General features: G+C 34.6%; 1 protein-coding gene across 9 annotated transcripts in view; it reads left to right on the top strand.

The window, feature by feature from the left end:
* Positions 1 to 22,364, top strand: part of Rabgap1l (RAB GTPase activating protein 1 like) — a 750,530-nt gene that overhangs the window by 464,670 nt on the left and 263,496 nt on the right. For all 9 annotated transcript variants that reach the window (XM_074047408.1, XM_074047407.1, XM_074047406.1 and 6 more), the window contains one exon: positions 14,501 to 14,575. In XM_074047408.1, coding sequence (XP_073903509.1) covers positions 14,501 to 14,575 — 75 coding nt within the window. The remainder of the gene's footprint in view (positions 1 to 14,500; positions 14,576 to 22,364) is intronic.

Raw genomic sequence — 22,364 nt, 5'->3', positions numbered from 1 at the left:
TCTATCCTCCTGATCTCTGCCTCCCGAGTAGCTAGGATTATAGGCATGAGCCACTGATGCCCAACTTGTCATGATTATATTGAGGTTTGACGTCTTTGGCAGGAGTAGCACAGAAGGAATATCTCCTATTTCCTCCTCTCAAGTAGTATATACTTTCAGTTTTCCCATTATTGATGCTCATAACTTTGATCACGTAAGTAAGGTGTTGTCTGCCAGACTTCTTCAAATGTGAAGTTTTTCTTTTACCCTTTGTAGTCAATAGGTGTTTTGTGTATATGTATTTTGCACTTATATATCTGTCTCATTTTGAATCAGATTTTCAATTTATTCATTCATTTATTATCATATCCATGTGGACTTTTGGATTCTTGTTTTATTCAATGTGTTATAGTCTTTCATTATCATTGTTTATTTTAGTGTTCAGATTGGCTGGTGGGAGGCCTTTCAGCTGGCATCTGTGTGTGTCCTTTTGATATATCCTATCATTCTTTGAATATGGCCTTTCATTATGGCTCAACAAGTTGTCCAAGCTTATTTCTCTGCCCCAGCTCTAGAAATAGCCATGTCTCCAAAGACCCCTGTTCCTTTCATCAAAATGTTAAGAATGTTAATGTGATCAAAATGATCACACCTGCTATCAAAATCTGATCATCTTCCCTGTGATATCATTGCTTGCAAATCACCTTATTGGGCAGAGCTAAGGAATATATGTACATATGTACATTTATGTGCATGCATGAAAACATGCATTTGCATCAGTATTTTTCTTTCTTATTAAAAAACCAATTCACATACCATAAAAATCCACCCCCCTTCTTTTTTTGTGTGGTGGTACTAGGATTTTGAAGTCAAGGCCTCACACTTGCTAGCAGGCACACTACCACCTGAGCCATGTCCCCTGCCCTTTTTTCTTTTTTTATTTTTGGAATAGAGTCTCTCATTTTTGCCCAAGCCTGCCTGGGCCGTGATCTTCCTATTTACACCTCCCTGTAACTGGAATGATATCACCATACCCAGCTTTTATTTTTCAATTTTTCTAACAGTTTTGTTGAGATATAATTTACATTATACAATTAGGCCATTTAAAGTCTACAATTCAGTGTTTTTCAGCATATTCACAAATATATATGACTCATTGCAGTCAATTTAGAGTATTTTCATCACTTTGAAAAGAAACCCTATACCTTTTTGCTAACTTCCCACTATTCTCCTATTGCCACCCTCCCACTGATCTAATTTCTGTCTCTGTATATTTCTCTATTCTGGACATTTCATAGGAATTAAATCATGGAATATGTGGTCTTTTGTGACTGACTTCTTTCACTTAGCATAATGTTTTCAAATTTCATCCATGTTTTGGCAGGTACTTCAATTCTTTTATTAATGAATAACATCCTTTTGTATGTACATAACTGTGTTAGTCAACTTTCCATTATTGTAACAGATATCTGTGGTAAATCAATTTAAGAAGAGAAAATGTTTATTTTAGCTCATATTTTCAGAGGTTTTAGTCTGCTTTGACCTGGGTGAGGAAGTCCACCATGGTGGGAATACTTAGTGAAGGGAGCCACTCAGCACATGGTAGAGTTAAGAAGCAAAGCATGGAAAGAGGTGTGGCCAGGACCCAATCCCCTTCAAGGTAATCTCCAATGACCTATGGCTTCCCACAAGGACCCACCTCTTATAGCCTTCACCGTGGCCCAATAGTACCATGGTGAGGACTAAGCATTTGATATTTGGCTCAGTTAAGGTTCATGTCATCATGCCTAGCTTTTTATTGTTTGAGATGGGTCACACTAACTTTTTGCCTGGGCTGGCCTCCAACTGTGATTCTCCAGATCTCTGCCTCTTGAGTAGCTGGGATTACAGATAGGAGTCACCATGCCCTGGCTTGAAATTCATCCTTTATTGTATAGTCATAGGTTGTATAACCATTACCACTATTTAATTCTAGAATGTTCCCATCAGTCCAAAAAGAATCCCTATACCTCTTAAAAGTCACTTTTCATCACCTTTGCCATCAGCTCCTAGCAATCAGTCTATATTCTATCTCTGAATTTGCCTGATGTTGTTGTTTTGTATAGTAGTGTTTTTGGTTAGTGATTTTGTAAACTAATTTGGTAAAGTCTGTATTTGTCAGATGCAGTCAATGAAATTGCTGCTTGGTGATCAGCTAATGATTGAACAAACATTTCCTTAAATTCCTGGAGCCAGTTTCTCAGTTTTTGCTGAGGGGCTCTGTGGTAGGTTAGGGAATGCCTTCACTTCCTGCTTATGTCAGTGTCAAGGTAAGCGCCAGAAGTGAGAGCTTAGAGCATGCAGGAAACCTGTAGCATAGTCTTCTAGATTATCAGAAATATAGCTGAGGCTTTCAAACTCCTTATGGATAGTTCATTTACAAGATTCTTCTTTCAATAAAGGCTTTTTGGTTAGTGCATTGTTTGCCTCAATTTGTATCCATTGTATCAGACAACCACAAAACTAAACAATTGCTTATAAGTGACAAATGCCCCTGGAGAAAAGGCTTTTCATATCTGATGAGTGTTACAAGTAGAGTTGTTCAGGGAACCACCAGACAAGTCAAATATGTCTTTGACAGTTCTCTGGAAATGAGGCTTAGCAGGAGCTCTAACCCCATTTTACTCCTCTGACAGCTGCCAGACTGTCTGTTGTCACAGCAAATTCAGGACATGAGTTTTCAAGGTTGTTGTGGACCTGAAAGTTGAGGGATGGCACTTTAAGGCAAGTCAAAAAATGCCATACATGTTTCTGTTTTGGATTTTTTGTTGTTGTTTTGTTTTTGCTTCCTTGTGGTGCTTGGAATGGAACCCAGGACTTGAGCATGCTATGCAAGTGGTGTACTACTAAACTATATCCTTGGATCCCTATTCTTATAAAGATTTGGTTGATTTTCTAAAACCAGTCTTGCCCTTGGTAACTTTCCAGAGTTCTGAAAATGTTGATTTGACATTTTTTTCATCATATTCCCTACTCTTAGGAAGGAACAAATTCACAGGGGTCCTTGTTCTGCCTCTTTAATTTTTTTCTGCACTATTAATTTCTATATTTACCTTTATGTGCTGAAAACTTATACATTCATAGCAAGACTTCTAGTTCCATTCCAACACCAGAGGATTAATTTTAGTATTCTTCCTTCCTGTACTTGATTACTGTCAAATTTACATCTGTGACTACAACCTCTCCCTTGAACTTCAAATTTATATATTCAACTATGCATTTGATTTCTCTTTTTCCAAAGGTCTAACAGGTACTTGGAATGTAGCCTATGTAAAACTAAATGTTTGATCTTATAAAACCTCTTCACTCATGGTCTTTTCCATCTTAGTTAATAGTAATTCCATTCTTTTAGTTGCATTGTCCTGAAACATTGGCTCATTCTTGGCGCTTCCTTCCTTTCTTCCTGCTTCCCTCCCTCCCTCCCTCCCTCCCTCCTTCCTTCTTTCTGTCATTTGCAGAACAAGTGGCACGTGGTGCCTACCACTGGGCACAGTAGTCCTAGGAGTAGCCCATTGCATGGTTTACAGTGTCAGGGTTGCAAAGAAAGACGGGACTCACACAGACATTTTACTCACAGAGCAACACTTTACTCACAGAGAAGAGCAAAATCAGCTTCAGTAGTGAGCTTTGGTCAGCCATGGCTAGTTGGTCCTCCATCCCTGGCCACCTGCAACTGATGTAGATGATCTATACCCCATGTTCTTGTTCTATAGATGGAGGATCACATTCCTTCCTCACCAGGAATTGAGCAGAGCTAGAGTTTGAGATGTTTGGCACTCAAAGCCACTAATAAAAACTATTAAATTAATTTTTAAAACATGGTTTAAGGTACTTTATTAACAAGTAACCATTCTGGGTACTCTATTAATTGAGGCTAGTCTGAGATCCTTATAACCATATTGCTTTTATGGGCAAACACCTGCTGAGTTGCAAAGAAAACACTGGTAAATGAACTTTTAGAAAAATTGTTTGTTCATCACCATGAACTACCTAAGTACTGAAGGAATAAGAAAACATGTAATTGATAATGATTGTGATCCTCCTGATCTCAGCTTCCCAAGTAGCTACTGTTGCAGGCATGAGCCACCAGCTCCTGGCCCAAGTTGAAATCTTAACACAAACCATTTGAAAAAATAATTACTAATGAGTAATTTTTTAAATATCTAAATTAAAATTTTTAATTAAGAAATGTATATTCAAATGACTAAAACTTTATAATTTTCAGAAATAAACAGAAGTAACATCATTATGCGTACACTTAGGAAATGTATTACCAGTATTTTTTAGTACCTCAAATACTTCTCTTAGATCTCCCCCTACCAGAGTCAACCTCCCTTCTGAACTAATGTAATCTCTCTGATTAGTTTCTGAATATTTATGTAGTGAATATCAAAGAGAAAAATTTATGTCTTATAGTTAGATTTTATAATCATTCACATGAAGTTGGTTATATATGTCAACAATTAATCATTTCCAGAGATCCAGAAGCCATATATTGACAATGGCAAGAACTTTGGGCTCTAGAGCTGAATTCTCTCAGATTGAATTCTGACTCTGGTACTAGGTAACCTTGAACAAGTTATTTGACCTCTTTTTGTGCCTCAGTTTCTTCATCTATAAGATGGAGATAGTAGTAGTTCTTACCCCATGGGATTGTTTTAAAGATTAAATAAATCAATTCATATAAACACTTAGAACAGTGGGAATCACTTATTACTAAGTAAATATTAGTGGTTATTTAATGGGGGGAGAAATCAGTGTTAAAGAATTCTTTGGAAAGCCACTTGTATCCTTAAGTACTATATTAAATAATCTTTCCTTAAATGTTACCCTCATTTCTTTCAAACCACCAGTGTCTTAAGATTCTTGTCACTTTGAGGCCTTTTCATTTAGCTTATTGTGGCATTACTCTTTCTTTCATATTTCTTTTTGTTTCACAGATAGTGTGAGAACAGATCTCACTTTGTAAATAAGTTTATTACATATGTTTTATACTTAAAACATACTTAGAACTTATTTTGCATGTTTATGTTTCCCTGACACATTCTTACCGGTGCCCAGAATAATCATCCAAATATTGATTTTTTTTTTCAGTTTGTTTTGACCTCATATTGGCTTACTATAGGGAGCAGGTAAAATGGTTTGTCTATCTAGTGAATGGCTAATTGCTTTATATATATGTCAAGTTCCTGTTAAAGTGAGGAGGTCTCAGTTACTGTTGTCTGTTCTTAGCATTTTCTCTTTTCCCTTTCCCTCTAGTGTTCTAAGGAGTCTCTATATTCTTTTGCCAGTGTTGTAGCAATTCTGATTGTGCCCTCTTCTTCAAGATAACAGTACCTTTTCTGCAATGCCTTTCATGCCTTTAACTCCGCCCTCTGCACTATTACCTACTCATTCCCTCTGAGCTTCATATCCCTCAGCACTTCTCTCACCATGAACGTTTTCATTGTGCATACTGATTTCTTCCACAAGACTCTGAGCTGAGGAGTGTGAGCTATCTTTTCATCTTTGTAGCTGTCTTACTGAGCATAATGTTTGACATACAATAGGTGTTCGGTAAGTATTGGCTTGCTGAATAAAGCTATGAAGTACTCTTGGGAACCCAGCCAGAAAAGACAAAGACAGGGTACAGCCACAGATATTTTTCAAACTGTTGTTGTGAAATGTATATATGCTGAAAGAACTGTACAGTGAACATCCATAAACCTGCCACCTAGATTCTACAGTTAACATTTTGTTAATCGTATATCTATCTGCCTTCCTCTCTATTCAGTTAATCAACCAATCTTAATATTTTAAGCCATTTCAAAGTAAATTGCAGCTATCAATATACCTATGCCTAAATACTGCAGCATAATATATTATCTGGAGCTCAGTGTTTGTTAAGTCATTTTTGATAGGTAAAATTTACTCCCAGTAAAATTCACAAATATAAGAAATGCTATTTCATCATTTGATAAATGTGTATGTGTGTAATCCAAGACACAGAAATCTTTTCATATCTTTCCTGTCAATTTCTGACCCTTTGTCAGAGCATTGTCTGGTTTTGATTTTTTCTTAACCATATATAAGTTTGACTTGGTACAGAACTTTATATAAGTGGAATCATAGAGTATGTATATTTTCCCTTCTCTTACTCTCTCTTATCCAATATCCCACTGTCACTTTCTAGCTATGGTCACCCCAATTTGTTCTTTGGTTTTTCAAGTAAGGCTAGAAATTTATATCTAAGTTTTAGCCATTCTAGTTCACTGCAATTGGAGCTTGACCTCTAGCAAAAGCAATAGAAAATGAAATTTTACCCACTGTCATTCCCTTATTCTAAGTGTATTCTTTCCTCTAGTTTCTGCTTGCCTTTATTCAATTCTTTGTTGCTCTCAGGTAGTTTGTCCTGAAACCATTTAAATTTGTCATTAGGGGAAGGTTGGCCCAACAGGAGCGATCCCTCTATCACCAAAGGTAATATCCAGATAGTTTTCAAAAGACAGGCCAGGCAAGCAGCTATTAAAGTGAAAGTTGGGGAAAGGTATGGTGTAAAGAGATGCAAATTTTGAATAGAAGGAGAGGATCCTGTTCAACTCAGAGAAAGATTACACTAAAGCAGACAGTGCTTTGAAGAACTGCAAGAGGAAGAACTTGCTGTAACACTGTGCATCAAAATCCACTAGCCAGTAATGCTGTCAATTTAGTGCATGGTCTCTAAAAAGTTATTTTTGCTTATAACACAAACCCAAAAATAAAACAAGTAGGAAGTAAATTTAATACATTACTGATTTTGTTTAATCAACAGTTTAGGGAATAGGATACAAGGTCACTAAATTCGTTATCTTCTGTCAGATATATCATGAACCTTTATTTTAATTGGACTTCTCTTATAACAGAAATAGACATAAATCCTCATAATTGTTAAATATATTTGTATAAAAAAGGATTAAACATTTCTCAAAATGATATAGGGCTAATGAAACTTGATTGACTTTTGGAGATCCACAGTTTTAAGGAATTCTTAGTTCAGACTTCTTTCATGGGAAAGAGGAAGCTTCGAGAATATATTTGTTACTTTTATAATATGCTCTCTCATCAACATGGAAAAAGAGGTGGCAGAGTACTTTATGATCAGAAATATTCCAAATGAGAATAAGATTAAAACTTTTTCCGTCTTTCCTTTTTTCCTTTCTGTATCCTTTCAACTCCAAATACACACATACATGTAGACACACACATAAAAAAAAAAAACGGAATAAAAGTACAAATTAAGCCATAAGAAATATAACTGTAGAAATCAAAGAAAATTAAGTAAAAGATGCTAATTGACCTTTCAATTTTTTAAATTAAGCAGAGCTCTGAAAATTGGTGATAATGAAGAGAAGTTCCTTTCAAATTCATTAAATAATGATTCTGGTGATCTGATTTTTCTCACATTAGAGGATCATATGATAATACCATCATTAGCAGAAAAAGGTTAAAAGAGACCAAAAGTATCATAATATGATTTTTTGATTGAGTGATTACCTTTTAGTTACTGAAAGACCTGAAAGACTTCACAAAATTAAAATTCATGTAAAATAGATAAATATAAGCACCAAAAAGAATGACTGTTAGGAAGTACCAGAAATGAGCTATTTTCTAGAGTTGAATGATACATTTGATTATTAATTCCTTGCAGTTAAGGCAAAAAGAAAATGATCAGCTATATAATATTTATAAAATTGTTACTATAAACTTTAAAAAAATGATGGCATAAGTTTTTCAGGCACAAAATTAGAGTTTATTGCATAAGGTCCTAGTATGGATTGGATGATTCCAATTTACCATCCAAATTAGGAATCTTTTGAATGAGAAAGTGATGTTATTAATAATTATGCAAGGACAACAAAGATATATGATTATCCTAGGCATGGAAACTTTGGGTAATATGGTGAATAGTGATTTCAGTGTGCCTTTACAAAAGATGCATAGATGCTGCCTAAATGGATTTTTTTCCCCCTGTGGTGTTGGGATTGGACCCAGGGCTTTGGTGTATGCAAGGAAAACACTCTACTACTTATTTTGTAGAAGTCTGAAGGACTGGATATAGAGTATCAAATACTTAATAAAGATAGCTGTGTGAAATAAAGTACTTTCTCATTATTTAACTTACTAAAGGGATAAAATTTAAAGACTCTTGAAATATTTGTCATCAACATATCCAGTCGTGCATTGCAAAAGAAATGAGCAAAGAGTGATTTGCTATATATAAATTGTACTCCAATAGACATGGTTTGTTTAAAAGGAACTAAATAAATTGTTTTAAACTCATCAGAGTTTTTGATAGCTGAAAGACTGTTTCACTGCTACCTTGTCATGTGTTCTAGTCAATTTGGGACAGATGCTGAATTACAGCCAAACATAGGGGTATTTATAAGCTCCTATGACACTCATAATGCTGGTGTATGCTTTTGGGTAAAATTAGTGAAATTTTTGAAGGGAACATATAGTCATAGTCTTCTCTGAAATTTTAAGAGCCACATTTGTATCCTTACCCATATGTCAGGTTTACCCTCTTTAGCATAATTTACCAAAGGTAACCTGCAAGTGAAGCCAATTTTTTATTTTAAGAAAAAGAAGCTTTGAGTCATATCCATTACTTATACAAATACCACCTTGAGATGTTAAATTTCAATACTTTGTGGCCTAAAAGAAGTAATTATAGCCTAAAAAGTAATTTAGGGCATTGGATACTAATTAATGACTTTATCCATAAAATAATTTTAAGTGATCCTCTGGAAACTCCAATTTTAGTTGACAGGACAGGTGCTTTTATAGAACTATCTATTGTTGAGACTATAGCATGTTCCCCTAATAAGGCTTTTGCATAGATTTCCTAGGTGTGGTTGATAAAAATGACCCTTTTAAATTTGAGGGGATTTTTACCCAGCTCACTCTTAAATTTCATCATTATAGATGCTGAGATGTTTTTCCCAGTAGTAGAAAGTCAGATGAAATGATCACCATAGAGGTCATTTGGGTATTTACTCAGTTTTGAAATATGAGAAGCTGTTTCTCTGTAGATATTTTAAACAGTTTTTGTGACAACACAAAAATAAAACAAAACCAAAAGTTCTTCCTGGGTTGAAGCTGCTGATTGAAATATTTTAAACTTTGGTCCAAAAGGAGAATCTGAGAAGAAAAATTAAACTTCAGAGTTTCAGCTTTTCTTTTCAAGTGAAAAGATCCTTGACTTAGAAATATAAAGGAGATATTTGAAAATCAGGAACTAGACAAGGATGTCTACTATCTCCACTCCTATTCAACATAGTACTGGAATTCCTAGCCAGAGCAATTAGAGAAAAAGAGGGAATAAAAGGAATACAAATAGGTAAAGAAACTGTCAAAATATCCCTATTTGCAGATGATATGATCCTATACATTAAAGACCCAAAAAACTCTACTCAGAAGCTCCTAGACACCATCAATAGCTAAAGCAAGGTAGCAGGATATAAAATCAACATAGAAAAATCATCAGCATTTCTATACACTAATAATGAACAACCTGAAAAAGAATGTATGAAAACAATTCCATTTACAATAGCTTCAAAAAAAATCAAATACCTAGGTGTAAACCTAACAAAAGATGTGAACGACCTCTACAAGGAAAACTATAAACTTCTGAAGAAAGAGATTGAGGAAGACTATAGAAAGTGGGGAGATCTCCCATGCTCACGGATTGGTAGAATCGACATAGTAAAAATGTCTATACTCCCAAAAGTAATCTACATGTTTAATGCAATTCCCATCAAAATTCCAATGACATTCATTAAAGAGATTGAAAAATCTACTGTTAAATTTATATGGAAACACAAGAGGCCACAAATAGCCAAGGCAATACTCAGTCAAAAGAACAATGCTGGAGGTATCATGATACCTGACTTCAAACTATATTACAAAGCAATAACAATAAAAACAGCATGGTACTGGCACAAAAACAGACATGAAGACCAGTGAAACAGAATAGAGGACCCAGATATGAAGCCACACAACTATAACCAACTTGTCTTAGACAAAGGCGCTAAAAATATATGATGGAGAACTAGCAGCCTGTTCAACAAAAACTGCTGGGAAAACTGGTTAGCAGTCTGCAAAAAACTGAAACTGGATCCATGTATACCACCCTATACCAATATTAACTCAAAATGGATCAAGGATCTTAATAGACCGTAAACTCTAAAGTTGATACAGGAAAGAGTAGGAAATACTCTGGAATTAGTAGGTATAGGTAAGAACTTTCTCAATGGAACCCCACCAGCACAGCAACTAAGAGATAGCATAGATAAATGGGACTTCATAAAACTAAAAAGCTTCTGTTCATCAAAAGAAATGGTCTCTAAACTGAAGAGAACACCCACAGCGTGGGAGAAAATATTTGCCAGCTACACATCAGACAAAGGACTGATAACCAGAATATATAGGGAACTTAAAAAACCAAATTCTCCCAAAACTAATGAACCAATAAAGAAATGGGCAAATGAACTAAACAGAGCTTTCTCAAAAGAAGAAATTCAAATGGCCAAAAAACACATGAAAAAATGCTCACCATCTCTAGCAATAAAGGAAATGCAAATTAAAACCACGCTAAGATTCCACCTCACCCCTGTTAGAATAGCCATCATTAGCAACACCATGAACAACAGGTGTTGGTGAGGATGCGGGGAAAAAGGAGCCCTCTTACACTGCTGGTGGGAATGTAAACTAGTACAACCACTCTGGAAAAAAATTTGGAGGCTACTTAAAAAGCTAAACATTGATCTACCATTTGATCCAGCAATACCACTCTTGGGGATATACCCTTTAAAAGACTGTGACACAGGTTACTCCAGAGGCACCTGCACACTCATGTTTATTGCAGCACTATTCATAATAGCCAAGTTATGGAAACAGCCAAGATGCCCCAGCACTGACGAATGGATCAAGAAAATGTGGTATCCAAACAATGGAATTTTATGCAGCCATGAAGAACGAAATGTTATCATTCACTGGTAAATGGGTGGAACTGGAGAACATCATTCTGAATGAGGTTAGCCTGGCCCAAAAGACCAAATATCATATGTTCTCCCTCATATGTGGACATTAGATCAAGGGCAAACACAACAAGGGGATTGAAAGTTGATCACAAGATAAAAGCGAGTGCACGCAAGGGAGATATGAGGATAGGTAAGACATCTAAAAAACTAGATAGCATTTGTTGCCCTCAACACAGAGAAACAAAAGCAGATAACCTTAAAAGCAACTGAGGCCAATAGGAGAAGGGGACCAGGAACTGGAGAAAAGGTTAGATCAAAAAGAATTAACCTAGAAGGTAACACACATGCACAGGAAATTAATGTGAGTCAACTCCCTGTATAGCTATCCTTATCTCAACCAGCAAAAACCCTGTTCCTTCCTATTATTGCTTATACTCTCTCTACAACAAAATTAGAGATAATGGCAAAATAGTTTCTGCTGGGTATTGAGGGGGTGGGGAGGAAGAGGGAAGGATCAGAATGGATGGTAAGGGAGGGTGTGGGGGCAGGGGGGAGAAGTGACCCAAGCATTGTATGCACATATGAATAATAAAAAAATTTAAAAAAAATAAAGAGCTGAGACACTTGGGAAAAAAAGGGATATTTGAGAAGCATATCTAAGAATGAAGAAGTTTATCTGTCAGTGTCAGTGAAAGTTTATGTTTTGAGATGATAAGGATAGTGCCATTGTGACATCTACTTTGGTTATTGTTAGTTTGAGCATTATATAGTTTGATTCATATGTCAGAATATATAATAATCTTGGTTTATTTGTGTAAGTTATGCAAAGTGAAATTTTTCTCTTCCTTTCTCTCTTCCTCATAATTTTAATGGGTATTTCTGATGGTTTAGACCCAGGGAAGTCAGTTTCTAAAGGAATCATTTATAGTTTATCTTGAAGTTGGACAATATGGGGAGAACATTAACATGTTAAGATTTGTTTCCACATTTGTCCTACTTACAACATAAGAATCATAGATACCAAAGAAGGGAAATGATAGACCTGCTTTACCCCATCCCAATTTCCCCCTTGGAACAAAGGTCACCATTGCAGTCCTATTTTTGGACCCTCATCTTTGTAAGATAATTTTTTCTTTGAGGCTATGTTCCTTGGGATTGGAAAGCCCAGAAACTACTTAAATTCTTAGAAACTACTGTGGTGAAATCCACTGAGGTCTGTGCCTTCCCTGACCTGTAACGTTTAGGGATGATAGCAGTTGGCAAGTTTTGGCACTATAATCTGCAGTGTTTTTGTGTGAGGAAATTACAGGGAAACTGATAGTTTTAAATGCCCACATTAGAGAAAAGGAAAGACAGCTGGGTGTCATGGCCTATGACTATCATTCCAGCTTCTTGGGAGGATCAAGGAGGATTGTGGTTTGTGGCCAGCCTAAGCAAAAAGAATTAGCAAGAACCCATCTCAACCAACAAGCAAGGTGTGATGGTCATGCCTATAATTCCAGCTACATGGGAAACATAGATAGGAGGATCATAGTCTAAGAAAAATAGCTAAAGCAAAAAAGATATGGGGGGCACCACTCAAGTGGTAAAGAGGTCCTGAGTTTAAAACCTAGTACTGCCCCCAAAAAAAAAAGATTAGAAAAGAGGAAAGATCTAAGTATGTATTTTAATAAACTCTTATTTAAATGAAGGGTAAATTAAACACTCAGTAAATAGAAGGAAAAAATAATGACAATAATAGCAAAAATCAGTGAATTAGAAAATACATCAACAAAAAGAAAAAATAAAACCAAATGCTAGTACTTTGAAAAGATTAGACAAAACTTAGAAACAAGGGAATAGATAAAATATACTATATCTGTACAGTGAAGGACTACTCAGCAATGGACAAGAATGAACAACTATGACACACAACATGAAAGAATCTCAGAAACATTACACTGAATACAGGAAATCAGACACAAAAGAGTATATATTATATGATTCCATTTATATGAAATTCTAAAAAATGCAAAACCCATGTATTGTTATAAAAATTCAGGTCAATGGATGCCTGAGGAGGAAGTGTTAGACTACAAAGAGGTGTAAGTGATGAAAGTATTCTGTAATGGCAGCATTACATAATGCCCTGACTCAAGGAGTTATGCATATAAAATGTATGCTCTTCATTGAATATAATTCATACTTCAACAAAAACTATATGTAGAGAAAGTTCCAAACCCTGTACTTTGCCTGTTTTGGCAGATGGGAGATACCATACTTTACCCTTCCTATGTAATCTTTCTAGTAATGCATTGTGTTAAGCAAACTGGATAGGAATACCCGCAATAAAATGAAGCTTACCACGGGGGATACAATACATACCAAGATTCCAACAGGGTTCATTTGTGTTTGTCTTTTATAGATGTGGCAGCACCTGACTTTTTAAAAAATTCTAAGTTAATGATCAGTGAGTGAACCATGGTCCACAAAATCTTTGTCTTTTTTTTTTACTGCCTCTGATTTGAGAATGTTTTAAAAATTTTAAGTGATACCATGATTGTGTCTTAAAACTTAAAATAATTACCATATGGTCTTTTACAGAAAAGACTCTATAGTTTAATCAGCATACTTTACCTACTCATTTAGCCTCCTAAAAACTAATGTGTGGTATCTTTCGTCCATGTTTTTATTACAACCCCAGATGTTTGAGGTACTAGTTAGTGTATACTAAGTGTACCACCTTTTTTTCTTTCTTCTGAAGGTGGAGACGAATGTTAAATTGAATGGTGTGATAGTTACTTTTCAATGAGTGCTATATTTTCTATAAATGGCCTTCTTTTCTATATTTCAGGTGGCCTGGGTAGAGAAATGTTAAAATGTGGAATAGGCAGAGCAGCTGTAATAGTGAATGTATAAGTGGCACGAGGCCTCTCTTATGCATCCTGTAAAAAGTGCGGGCAATGCTAAATGTTTCTGCCTGTCCAGCAGTATAGATGTCAGGAACCATTTTTATTCTTTAGCCTTGTGGAACATGGTAGCATAGTTTAGAAGGTCTTTGAGAACTTCTAGAGGTTCTAAATGGGAAATTGTTTTGGTCTATCAAAGTAGCAGATCTGCACTATACTCTGGAAGCTTTGAGATTCCCCTTGCAGTGCATTACAATTCTCATATCAACCTTAGAATTGCCCTTGCCTCTCATCTGTACATACGTACACCTGATCTCAAACGATAATGGATCTTTTTTGTTTAGTTGATCTGATCATTTCTTTATTTTCAAATTCTAAAGATGAACCTGTGATAATGGGACATCCAGAACTGTTTTACGAAGCACACGGTCCCTTTGGGGGATCCTCTCGCTAATGACATACATTCAAATTGAAAAAAATCAGTGGACTTGTGGTGGCTGGCCAAGGGACAGGAACAAGCAGCAACATTATGTGAGCTAACTGAGTTAAAATCTGTATGTATTTACAATCTTTCTTTTTACTGTCTTTCTTTAGGCCTACTCTGTGTATGATGAAGACATAGGGTACTGTCAAGGACAGTCTTTTCTTGCTGCTGTGTTGCTGTTGCATGTAAGTAACTTTCTACATGATAAGTAGCACAGTGCTATGCTGTTATTTTCTGCTTGGTTTTGTTCTTCCTTCTGATTTCCCATTTACCTGATTAAGATCCATGTGGTATATCATTTAAAAAATTTACCTTGGGTGATAAAGTAAAAATACCTGATGTCAAGACAGGACGGTTTTGCAATACAATTAATTTTGCTGGCTAGAAGCAAATAAATTGCTTATTTTGTAGTTATTTTTAACTAGCACCATCTAGAATGAAAGAGTCAACGTAACTGCCCATATATTCAAACCATGACACTATAAACCACTGTGTACTATGGCAAAGAAGTCTTATCCTTTTTGTGATTTATTTTTATATACTCTCTCTTCTGTCAGTCACCTTTATTTAGCATTTATTGAGCATCATTTGTCAGATCCTGGGCTGGAATGTGGGATTATAAAGATGAATCATTCATAATTTGTGTTCTTAAACACCTTATAGACCAGGTTGGGGCACAGATAATGTACATACAAACTTACTATTTTTATTCTCTTTCTGTGTCTTTATCAATTTTTCCGATGACAGAACTAACACATGCTCACTAAAGGACTCATAGTGTGCTAAGTCAAAGTGAAACACTGGTGAAATAATATAGAGGAGAACTACCCAACCTGGTTCTGCCAAAACTTCCAGGAATAAATTTCTGGAACAGGCAGATATATGGCAAGACATGAGTAATTGTCTTGATTACTCATGTCTTGAGTAATGACTACGTTCCCAAATGATTGGGGAACGTAAGAGAGGAAAAAGAGACCATAGAGAATTCTAGACAAAAGGAACAGAAGCAAATTTATGCAAACAAAATGGCACTGTATTTTGTGGGGGACACATGAAATTAGGTTTTCTAGAGGAATTATATGTAGGAAATGGTATGATGGTCACACGGGCAGGGGCCACATTAGGATGACTGTGTAATTGTGTAAAAAGTGTGGTTTTCTTCTAAAGGATGAGTTTGAAGCAAGGGAATGACATAGTCAGATATTCATTTCAGATAAATTATAATTGTGTAGAGAGTGGAATTGAAGAGAACAAACAGCAACAGAGAGACCAGTTAGAAAAGAAATACCAATGTAAATGAGATGTTGGTGCCCATAGAAAAAGAAGCATAATTAAGAAACATTCTTAATTAATTCTTAATTAATGGTTGGTTTTGTGGCTAGAATGGCAAAAAAAAAAAAAAAAAGACCAAAGGTGATATGTCTAGTTTTCTAGCTTTGGTGAATGGATGGATATAGTATTTTTAGCTGAGACATAAAATATATCCATTGAGGTTGAATGGAAGAAGACGTCTAGGACTCTGTGATTCTCTTTTGAATTTGTTGAGTTTGAGATATTTCTGGGACATCTGAGTTGAGCTGTCTAATAACCTTTTGGATACTGGAGACTTATCCTGGGAGAGAAATCAAAGTTGAAATCGTGAAAGTATATTAGATCATCTAAGAAGGATTAACAGACTAAGACAACCAGAAGAAAGCCCAGAAACGTAAAACATTTCAATGGCTGCTGAGGAAATGGACTCCTTAAAGAAGTTCAAATTTTCAGGAAGGAGGAAGCCATGCATGTTATTTTTAAATGCAGTAAAGAGAAAGGCCTAGCAAGTTTTAAACTAAGGCATTTACTTTGGGTTTGGCATTCTAAAAATGAAGACCATTTTTATTAGATTAAATTGTCTTACTTATGATAACCTGGTTGTAATAATAGTGATATACAATGATTCTATTGAGATTATTCACTTGATCTCACTCTGAGGTTGATTTCTTCCTCTGTTGCATTATCATCTCCTTCTGATCATCCTGTCTTGTCCTTATTACCCTTCTCTCATTGATATTTCCACATTCCATCTTCTTTGGATGTCCTGTGATGTTCAAGTACTTTATAGTCACAAGTTCTCAGGGACCCTTCTTCTCCCACCAAACCCACTGAGTATCTAGAGTGGTCAGACCCCTTCCTCAGGAGGCTGGACATGAATGTGTTCACCAACGTTCAGAGTGAGCTTCTTCTAGAGGTCCTTTTAATTGCTCTGCTGAGAAGTTGTCGGTCAAGCCATGAGCAGTGCAGCTGAGTTTTGAACAAGGTAATCTTTGAATTTACCATAACCTGGCATTTTTACCTGCACCACTATTTAACACATTATAATATTTACAGTACTCATTTTTATTTTTATATATTTATATTAAGATATTACAATATTATGATACAGTGATTAAAGTTCAGAGAGGATAATATGTCTGAGGTATCTGTTCTGAGATTTCTGAGAGGTTTAGATGAATTCCAAGTTCATAATTACTTGGAAATGCATCCTATTCCCATCTCCAAAAGACAGAGAATGAGTCAAATAACTAGAAAACTCATATACTCAGAATTTTTTCTGCATTATCTATTCTACAGTAATAAAGACCACATAACAAGTCAGCATTTGTGAACTTATCCAATAAAATGGCTTCCAAAGTATGTCTCAAGATGAACAAAAATTCAGTCTCTCATACTTTCTAAATTAATAAAATTATGCAGTTGTTGCCATGGCTTATCAAAAAATCTTAAAATATAGAAGTACTTTCAGAATCCTTAAGTAGAGATTAGCCGATATTTGGCTAATCTTTAATAAAAAATGTTAATAAAATATTATATTCTTCTAATCTTTCATTGACATTATATGTGATAACTGTTAATCAACATATTCCATTAACTTATCCATCAGCCAATTTGAATAACAGAACTTAACTGAAACTTTCTCCTCCACATTTTTTCCTTCACTTTTTAGACAGGCAGGAGAATAGACTAGCTTCAACAATTCCTCAAATACACTATCTCAGGTTCCAGGTTGATCAGCCTTGCTGATGAAGTTTTTTATCAGTTACATAAGCTGTTGCTTCTTTCTGCTGCCAGATATCCTTTGGCGACTCCATAATAATCATTGTCAGAGCCTCCTGCTTTTTGGCTGCTGTCCTTTTGTCACCCATGGTCGTTTGTATTTCATATTCATTTCCTAAGAGGAAAGAAAGACCATAAGTGAAAGTATGTTCAAAAACAAAGTTTTGAATTTTCAACACTTTTCATATCTAAACAGTTTTAATAAATAGTTTCTTCTATGCTTAGAAATTTCCAAATGCTTTGACAATAGCTTTGTAACATGTAGTAGTTTACATAGTGAAAGAATTAAATGTTTATCACAATAGATGCTGTCATATCCATTTATGAAATTATAAAAGATGTATCATTTACCAGTGGAGGATAATAGCATGATTGCGTACCACTATTATAATTTTTAAGAATCTTTGAAATGAAATATAAAATAATCCTTAATGTCATCATTTTATTTATTTTTAATTTTTAACTTTTTGGTAGTGCTAGAGTTTGAACTCAGGGCCTTGCACTTCGTATGTGGGTGCTCTTCCATTTGAACCATGATCACCACCCTTTTTGCTTTTAATTATTTTTCATATCAGGTCTTGTGTTTTTTGCCAAGGCTGACCTGGATGGCAGTCCTCTTATCTTTACTTCTCATGTATCTGGAATTATGGAATATACTACCACATCCAGATTGTTTGTTGAGATGGAGTCTTCCTAACATTTTTCCTACTCTGACCTCAAACTGTGACTGTCCTGATCTCCATCTCACAAGTAGCTGGGATTGCAGGCATGAGCTACTGTGCCAAGATGATGTCATCATTTTAATATCAGTCTTTGTTTAACTGAAGTTATAATGATTAATTTCATAAGTTGTTTATTTTAAAAATCATAGATAACTTTAACTCAATGTATTTTCTGCCATATATATTGTTGAGTAGGTTTTTAAATATTTTGTTAGCATATGTTCATTGTACAGGGGTAATTCATTATGACAATTCTGGATAGCTTTACATTGTACTTTGGTTAGGTTGCCCCTACCATCTCTTCCTCCTCAACCCCCTCCCACCCCACTTAAAACAATTGCAAAAGGTTTGATTGCTCTATTTCATATATGTATATGAAGTCTATCAGTCATATTCCTTCACTTTCTGAGTAGTTTTGAACTTTAAAAAACTGAACACATAGTATTTTTAAACCTTCAATAAATCATTGCTTATTTTTAATATTAAATTGCTGTACATATACAGAGTGTTTAAACTATATAATTCAGAGTGTTTAAACTATTGATTAAAAAAAAAAGCTAAAACTAGGCATATTTCCTTTGATTTATCTGGTGAAGATATGTATACCTAGCAAATTCACTCGTAGATACACTTTAATACCTTGGTCAAATACTTTGCACATGTATACCAAAATACCTAGACTACTTGTGTCCTAGAATCAGTGTTTATAATAGCCAAAACATTGAAGCAAGCCAAATGTTCACTATTAAAATTCCAGCATTAGAATCATAATGAGACATTAAAATGGATACAATCTGTGTATGTTTGTATAGTAGAATGCTATACAGCAAGAAATGAATGTTTTGTACTATATAGATTAATATAAATGAAACATATAAAAAGATTTAGTTAAAAAAGAAAGTACAAGATTATATTTGTTATGATTCCATTTTATATGAAATTCAATAACAAGCAAAATTAAACTATGGTTTTATGATATTCTATAAGTGGAAGAACTATAAAATAGACCAATTAAGTGATTACCACTAAAGTCGAGGTGACTTCTCTGGGGAAATTCTAGGGTAGAGGGTCATGACTGGAAAAGTCACACAAGAATCTTCAGCGATATTGATGCTATTCTCTTTCTTGTGGTGGTTTCTATGTGGTGGTTACATGAGTCCTTTATAATTACATTTTTTATTTTATTCATTATTCATTAAAGCAAACATTTAACTTTTACCCATTTTTCTATGTTTTGTATTTCAGAAAATTTAAAAAATTGTAAGTCCTTTAATGTAAACACACACACACACACAAAAGACAGGTTTAGAATAAGATTCAACCAGTGTATGTATCTCACGCACATGACAAGATAAAGGATTCCAAATGTCTTTATATGTATATGTAAATAAAAGTATTTGTGACATCTTATATTCAGGAATCTTTCTGCTATATATGACAAAACCCTAACTCAAGATAGCTTAAGTTTAAAGGGATTGTTTATTGGCTTTTACCTGGGAAATCCAGGGCAGAGATGATTTTGATATATTAGAATCCAGAGTTCATATTTTGTCATCAGGAATTCATGTTTATATTTCTCCTCTTGTTGAGTTTTCTGCCTTTATTCCATGGATAAACCTTAAAAGTGAACAATATGGCTGAAGGCTGGCCTAGCTTCATATCCCTTCAGATTTGCAACTTCACTTAAAAGAGACCATCTTTTGCTAAAAACAAACAAAAACAAAAAACACAAACAATTACAAAAAATTTACCTTTTCCCCTCTGGAAGACCCTAGCTGGCCTGACTTAGAACATGTACCATCCTTGAATCAATTACTAAGGCCAAGAGTCTTGTAGGATGCTGATTGGCATAGTCTATGTCTTAAGTCTACCACATTGCTGACAGAGAGCTGGATAATTCCCTTGTGACTGGAATGGTTGTGATACCACATGATTGGGAGATAAGAGTGGTAGACATATACATCACATTAGCTTGGGCGATGTCTTTACTACAGGAGTCTTAGTGTATTTTTTGATACTTCTAAGTCACTTTTCCTTATAATCTAAGAGAAAGAAGCATCCATTTTCCTATTCCGAGTTAATTCTTTCGTCACATGCTTCTGAGCCATTTTCTAATTTCTTCCAGTGTCCTATACACTCAATACATTTTACCTTTAAAAAAAAAAAAACTCTCTTAATCCTCTTGTTTAGCTACTGTTTTGTGTTCTCTGCCCTTTCAAAGCTGAACTCCTTCAAAAGATATTTAAAAAACATAACTGTGAATTTGAATTGTAGTTTACACCTTTCAAATTTTATGACCTTGGGCAAAATTCCTGAACTGAGGTTCAGTTTCTTCATTTATAAATTAGAAATAATATTATCATCCTTCTAGGACTATTATGAATGTTGATTACCTTATGAGTCTAAAGAGTACTACTTATTTTGTACTTGACACAAAAAGGATACAGTCATGATATTAAATACAGGCTTTACTTAGTCTGCACTTGTTGGCAAATTACTTACTGCTCTGAACTTCACTAGTCTTAAATTTAAAATGCAAAAACAATACTTGTGAGAATCAGATAGAGTCATGAGTATATCTATTAATGGTAGCTGCTATTATTATTTCTAAATAAATAATTATTTGCTCAGCTATTTTTCTTTTGGCTCCTTGCCCTGATAATTTAAATTGGTAACACATAGGAAACTATATATTCTATAATGACTATATTTTATAGTCATTATACACATTTAATTTAAATGTATTTTAGCCTGTATTGGATTTAAAGGGAAAATAAAAGCAGTTTTCATTCTATTTCTTTGCAGTATGCAAACAGAAAATAAAGACTCATGAGCTTATGATTTTCACAGTAGCCCTGAGCATTCATCTTTGTTGAGGAAAAGAGAAAAAAAGTGGATCTTTCCAAAAAGATGTGAAACATAATAATTTGGAATAGGAAACAATCTTATATTAAATGTAGAAATTATTTTTAATTATCGGAATATAATTTTACTTGAAAATATCTTGGTGTATATTACTTGAGTCTTAAAGTCTTTTTTGTGTGTTTGGAGGGAGTACTGATATTTGAATTCAGGGCCTCACTCTTGCTAGGCAGGCACTCTACCATTTGAGCCACAGTCCATTATAAAGCTTTTTGAAGTACTTCGAGCTGTTTTGTTTTACAGTTCATTGTGGAGAAAGCAGCAAAGCTTGGAAACTATCTCCACTCAATGATTATCTCCATCAGTACAGGTGGCAGACCATCATTGGCATTTGCTACCAAACAATGGTTACACCCTGCTTGATTCTCAGATTATGTATGTGAGGCAGGTATTTCATTTTGTGTTTCATAGAGCCATGGAAGACATTTTGATTTCTTAAATTACAAGATTTTAGTGTTTATTTTCTCCTCTTCACAATTAAATAGCCCTGATTCCATGACAGAGTTCCAGTATACAGCAAAAATGGGTTTTCAGTATTAAAGATCACTGTGTTCCCACAGCTTAATATTTTATTTAAAATATATTGTTCAAAAGATGGAGGGGGTAAATCTAAGTAAGATATACTGTAAGCACTTTTGTAAATATCACAGTATACCCCAGTAGCACTATAATATGCTAATAAATTTTTTTAAAATATAAAATATATATATTGTTCAGTTATTTTATTACATTTTGGGCTAATTGCATATCAGTGATAAATTGGATGTCTTGTTCAGTAAAACATCAGTCATTATAATAGCGTAAATAGCTATTTTAATGTTTATTTTTATTTTTTTTTAGTAGGCAGATACCATAATACTACCTAGTGAAGAAACTGCATGCAATAACGTGAGGTTTGATAGGATAGCTAGGTATTGAGTCTTAGGTCTTGATTAATTTTCCTTATCTAATATGAGGACAAGTTTGATAGCCAATTCGATATGTATTTGTAATAGTACCACAAGAAATCAAATGCTGACATTATTGCATTGAGCTGCCCCTCACATCCAGCTTTCACACTGATACTATCCTTCTACGTTTTTTGTTGGCTTTTACCTTGACAGTTATCAACAGATCACCTTATTCATGTGGTATGTCTTCATTTTTAAAGGCTAATGTATTTGGAGCTTTATTAAAGTTATCTTAAATATTTACCACTTGATATTTATTGAAGACTCTATGTTGAGATCCATGGGCA

The sequence above is a fragment of the Castor canadensis genome, chromosome 11, assembly GCF_047511655.1.
Source record: "Castor canadensis chromosome 11, mCasCan1.hap1v2, whole genome shotgun sequence".
NCBI lineage: Eukaryota > Metazoa > Chordata > Mammalia > Rodentia > Castoridae > Castor > Castor canadensis.
Note: the sequence above shows the minus strand (reverse complement) of the source record. Positions and strands in the feature narration are given on the sequence as shown.